Genomic DNA, 6,088 nt, shown 5'->3' with positions numbered 1-6,088 from the left:
ATCGCCGATACGGGGGGGTCACATGACACCCCCCCCCGGCATTGTGACAGGATGCCGGCTGAATGATTTACAGCCGGCATCGCGTTCGGATTAACCCCCGCAGCGCCGCAATCTCATTTTAAACTCATGACGTACCGGTACATCATGGGTCCTTAAGGACTCGGGAAACATGCCGTACCGGTACGTCATCCATCCCTAAGGGGTTAAAGTTTAGTCCCCTATTATTTAACTTATTTAAGGCCCCTTTAGAAGGCCTAATAGATCTGCCTAATAGATTGTTGGTGCGGACACCTAAGTAATCATTTGCCACCGGAAAACTATGATTCTGTATCGGAATGAGTGGTTGCTCCTCCCCATAGTCTGGAGGAGACTGCTGCATGTAAATGCACTCCTTCACTGACAAGCAGGTGGTTGTCTGGAAGTAAGGCTTCCTTCTGACAATCGGCTGCTCAGTTGAGCAATGTAAAAGGGCTTTTATTAATGATACAGATGATGGGATTAATAGCACTGTTTCTTTTTTTGCAGATGACACCAAGCTATGTAGTACTGTACAGTCTATGGAAGATGTCCATAAACTACAAGCTGACTTGGACACTCTGAGTGATTGGGCAGCAACTTTGCAAATGAGGTTCAATGTGGATAAATGTAAAGTTATGCATCTTGGTAGTAATAATCTCCGTGCTTCATATGTCCTAGGTGATGTAACACTGGGGGAGTCACTTGTAGAGAAGGATTTGGGTGTCCTTGTACATCAGAGAGTAAATAACAGCATACAATGTCAATCAGCTGCTTCTAAGGCTACCAGGATATTGTCATGTAATAAGCAAGGCATGGATGCAATATTACCACTTTACAATGCGTTGGTGCGGCCTCATATGGAATATACAGTTCAGTTCTGGGCACTAGTCCATAGAAAGGATGCCCTGGAGCTTGAAAAAGTACAAAGGATATCAACTAAACTAATAAGAGCCTGGAGGGTCTTATTTATGAGGCTTAATTACTATAATTTCATTTATTTAGTCTTGAGAAGAGGTGTCTAAGGGGAGACATGATTAACCTATACAAATATATAAATGGGCTATACAAAAAAGCATGGTGAAAATCTCTGCCGTGCAAAATGCCCTCAAAAGACAAGGGGGCACTGCCTCGACTGTGGAAGAAAAAGTCTCCAGAGACGTCATGGCTTATTTACAGTAAGAACTTTGAATTTGTGGAATAGACTGCCTCAGGAAATTGTTGAATTTTTTCTATGTCAATAGATGAATTATTTAAATAACGTTAATGCATATAAAAATGGGCAGAATTTTGGCGTCTCACTCTCCTTCCCTTATTTCACATCCTTTCTTATTCCTTGGTTGAACTTGATGGATTTATACCTTTTTTATTTAGAGCTCAGCTTTTAACATATACTGTATAGTGTAGTTAAAGGATGATAGATGATCAAGAATTGGTTGGTATAAGAAACAACACACATTTTTATATTTTATATTGTAGCCTTTTTAGTGATTTTCATATTTTTGCTATTCACCACCATGGACACACCCTATGTCCATTGGCATACAGTATGTACTACAATGACACTGTAGTAAACAAATCATATTTTCTGGCACTGAAAACAAAGAAACAATCAAAAAAGTAATAATAACAGGTTTATTGCAAATAATACTTTTTGCATTACTATTATAATATAGTAAAATGACCTGTGAAAGCTAAAAAAATGCAATTTACCTGAGATAATATAAAAAAAGCAAAAGTGATTCATGAAAAAGTGTCCCCTCCCATAGTAGATACAAATGAAATACTGTACACTTGACAAATTTTAATCTAAATAACTATTTTAATGTTATTTTAGAGACAACCAAAAAGTATAAACTTGCTCACATGACCTTGTCGCAGCCAGTGTTTACAATACCAAAATGTTTAATAAATGAATATTGTCTATATCTTCACACATACATATACACTCAAGTATTCATAAATTACACACACAAACTCACTTTTATGGACAATATATTTAAATTAATAAAAATATTTTAAAACACAGGGATTTAGAGCAGAATTACAAAGTCCTTTTTGTTTGTTTAATTTACATGGTTTAAAAATAAATGCCCGTTCAGAAGGTATCCAAGCAGTCCGTGATAACTATACAATGTAGCTGGTGAGATCCAGCAAATATGACGTCACATCAATGATCTGGTCTAAAATACCTGCCCTGGCCACTCTTCGAATGTTTCTGTCCACTTGCTCACACTGTGGTCCCAGGTAACCTTTTTTACATAAACACTTGTTTGGCCTCACGCAGACGCCTCCATGTCGACACACAGGATCGCACTTTGCTGTAAGGAAGACAAGAAATTCAATGTTACATTCCAGTATGCTACAAGAATATACAACTATTCGAATCTTCCAGAAAAGAAAATGTTGCATTACATTGCATTAATGAAATCTCCGACTAAAAAAAAGAGGAGCTCAAAATGTGCCATAATTTTAGCTTTCATTACAACATAAAGAATGAATCATGCAGCTTTTACTGGGGGGCATGCAAGACAGTCATAGAAGAAGCTGGTACAGTATTTCAAGGAAATATTTGACATGACTTAAATTCATCAGTTAATTGTCACTTGAACTGCCAAGATCCCATGCCAACTGCTGCATTATATGTATACTTGTCATAGCGCAAAGCAATATTTAAGCACAGCTCTTTAAAAGGGTTGTCCGTCCTTGGAGCCAACAACGCCTAGGGTCCTAACTGGTAATGAGCATATTTTTGAAAAATTCTATTCTCTGCTTCGCAGATTTTCACGAAGAAGTTTGGTTCGTGGCAAATTACTTTTGTCATAATGCACATTTTTTTGGAAGTAGAGCGGGCAATGACAGAAGGAAGAAAACTGACTATCTAGTGCCACCTTAAGGTTGGAAGATGCTGATCTTTGCACCGATATATCTGGTGTATGCAGTCTTAAAAGAACTGCTTAGGTGGTACTAGAGAAGCTTAATCTTTTAAGCTAGCCACAGATGAGCTAAATGTTGGAAAAACTGACAGTTTCAGGTAATGGATTTGACTGTTGGCTATAAATGTGTTGACAAATTGGTTAAAAATTAGTTTGTATGTACAGCCAATTGATGGCAAAGTCGGGGGGCCCTGGTACCCATGAGATCATTATCTGATCACCTCAAAGTCAATGGGTTCACCTGAATTTTCTTTTATATGCATTGCGACCTTAACATCTGGTGGCAGGTTTTTATCTGATGTCAATTGGCATCTTTATGTTTTGATGTGCTGATTTATGATACGAGGCAGTGTGTATTGTACAATCCCTAATTGCATCAATTTTTTCAACATTTAGGGGCTTTCAAGTATAAATAAAACCACTGTATTTCAGAATGAAATCTGACGTCAACTCTTTTCTTAAACAGGACACAATTATGGAAAATCCATTGGGACACCAACAGTGAATTCAAATCATGGTACAGACACAGTAATATGGCTTGTATGTCATTTAAGACTGAAGCTGTCATTATATGGAGACACTGTGCCTTTCAGCATAGATCCACCACAATAAAATTACAAGGCCCTAAATTATATATTCTGAGGCGCCCAAGGAACATATAGAAGATTTACACTGGATTACTGGGTTATGTTACTAAATCCCACTAATCCTTCACTCTCCAGTTACTTCAATCTGGGTATAGTTATTGTTTTGTGGTAATGATGACAAATTAATGGAAAGCAAAAAAAAATTAAAAAAACATGGCATATGTAATAAAAAGATTACCCACCAATTCGACACAATTCTCCTTCCCATCCTTGATTACAACAGCATTTTCCTGTGGGTGTGCAATGGCCATTTTTACAGTGTCGGGAACACTCAGATGACAGGGGCTGAGGTGGTATCACTGTCCGCTTACATTCTTCAGGCATTGTTGGTCTGCATCAAATGACAAAGCGGGAGATATTATAAAAGAATACAAAATTAGCTTTAATAGGAATGTTAATATTTCATTTGTTCAGAATGCAATCAAACACATTAGCTCCTAAGACATGCAATAGCTATGTCAGATCTGTGTGTTGCCACCTAAAGCTGTCCATACACATTAGATTAAAGTGGTTGTGTAGTGTCCGGATATTGATGACCTATGACAACTTCGGGCACCCTAGCTGATCAACTGGTTCAAGAGGCCACTGTGCTTATGCGAATGCTGAGTCCTCTTCATTGTTTACCTGCAGCCTGTCTCATTTGCGGTATAATTACACCTTCCTCCTTCTTCTCCTGTTCAAGTTGAACATTTGTGATTACACTTCACCGCCACTACAAGCTAGACCGTCTGCAGGAACACACTAAAGAGGATGCTGCACTCGCACACAGCCTCATCAACCAGCTGGTCGGCTGGATAGATCATCAATATCCTGACATTGCATAATCCCTTTAATGTTAACCAAACCTGCCAATTTTGGTGGGAGCAACCATCCATCTAATGTGAATGGGGGCCACACAACTCTTTCCTGGCGGTAGATGTCAGAAGAATGATTGGCCTTTTGGATATCAATATGCCCAACCCTTTTTTTTCTCAGATAGCAGAAATGATTGGCTAGCTATTGAGGAGAACACAATTTATTGCTTATCTATGAGTTCATTATAATTTTTTCCAAAAAATACCGTAATTAGAATATTTCAGAGGTAATGCATATTCTCTTTTTACCGTCTTCTCCACTGAGGTGACCACTAAACACATATTTACTACATGTAAAAGTATTGAAAGTTATAACCTTAACTCTACTGTTAACATTCACGTAAAGCTGATCAGTAACATATTCCAATAACGTTGCATCTGTAGGCACGGTATGTTTGTGGTTTATAAGGTCAGTACACATCATGCCAATGCATTTTTTCCACCCAGAATTATAGCATACTTCTTCAGCTAACAGTCATAACCATTTGCTTGTTACTACACGCTAACTAGTAGAAAAAAAAATATCTTTTTCGTCCCAGGTGCAAGCAGTTAAAACGCATAATAAATCCAGTGACAGCAATGCACTGAAAAGAGCCAATAAATGGGCACTGTAAATGCCAGTACACAGTTGTATGCTGTATTCTTAGGGAACGGAGAGAGGCATAGCACACACAGGTGTAAATCAAGTTAAGCTGTTTCTATTATTGAAAAGAACTGTGCATGCTATTTTTGAATGGCAAATATATGCTTATTAGTATAACACAATAATCTCGTATAATAGTATGACCTTTGCTCCACTGTACATATTAAGGTAATTGGACACCATTTTACACTTTACATACACTACATAAATGTTAAGCAACTTTGTAAATACATTATTTACATAGTACTGATCTACGGTATGTATTATAGGCCAGAGTTATATTGAAAAGTCTGCAGGCTTCAGAACTGAAATATCCCAGAAAGTGAAATAAATAAAAAATCATTATCCTGTAGAATGTCTTTATAGAGCTGAGAAGTGTCCTCGTTACACCAGGCATCGTAGAGTAATCTGATGTAGGAAAACTGCACTGAAGAACTCAGGTAACATGTTAAAGGAGTTCTGCAGGATTGTATCAAGATTGTCTCTGGCAATCCATCCAAAAATGTGACTAAGACAGGTTGCCTCAATTTCTACAGCTGCCTAGAATGGATGAGGAGGGCTCTGCTATACGGCATCTGGCGCTGAAGTCACTGCACAGTGATGAGAAGTGCTGTCAGGCTGCTCAGCCAGACAGCGTATTTCATGTACTATGCTCCAGTACTAGCTATAGGAGAACAGGATTTCTGCTCTACAATAGATAGTAATGATGCGACTCTTTGCCATAGCTGAGCTGCCTGACAGGAATGAAGAGCAGGATAGCATCCCCCATCCCCAGTCAGGCTATTCAGCCAGTACTTCTCTTGTAGTGCAGAGTTCCTGCTCTACAAGAGGTAGTAATGGAGCAACATTACACAAGCTGCAGCAAACTTTACCTTGACTTCTGCAATGGCTTTTGGTAAGCGTTAATCTAAAGTCTGCAGTCAGAGTGTCCATCGCAAAACTAAAATAAATGCTGATGCATCTTTTCTTAGAACTATTAGAATACATTGTGGT

At 38.3% G+C, this 6,088-nt stretch overlaps 1 protein-coding gene across 1 annotated transcript in view; it reads right to left on the bottom strand.

The window, feature by feature from the left end:
• Positions 1-1,644: 1,644 nt before the first annotated feature.
• LOC122922375 (hedgehog interacting protein) overlaps positions 1,645-6,088 on the bottom strand; it is a 108,120-nt gene continuing 103,676 nt past the window's right edge. Inside the window, exons 12-13 of the mRNA XM_044272966.1 lie at positions 3,781-3,929; positions 1,645-2,336 (exon numbers count right to left, since the gene is read on the bottom strand). Coding sequence (XP_044128901.1) covers positions 2,143-2,336; positions 3,781-3,929 — 343 coding nt within the window. The 3' untranslated portion in view covers positions 1,645-2,142. The remainder of the gene's footprint in view (positions 2,337-3,780; positions 3,930-6,088) is intronic.

The sequence above is a fragment of the Bufo gargarizans genome, unplaced genomic scaffold, assembly GCF_014858855.1.
Source record: "Bufo gargarizans isolate SCDJY-AF-19 unplaced genomic scaffold, ASM1485885v1 fragScaff_scaffold_293_pilon:::fragment_2:::debris, whole genome shotgun sequence".
In the NCBI taxonomy this organism is placed as follows: domain Eukaryota; kingdom Metazoa; phylum Chordata; class Amphibia; order Anura; family Bufonidae; genus Bufo; species Bufo gargarizans.
Note: the sequence above shows the minus strand (reverse complement) of the source record. Positions and strands in the feature narration are given on the sequence as shown.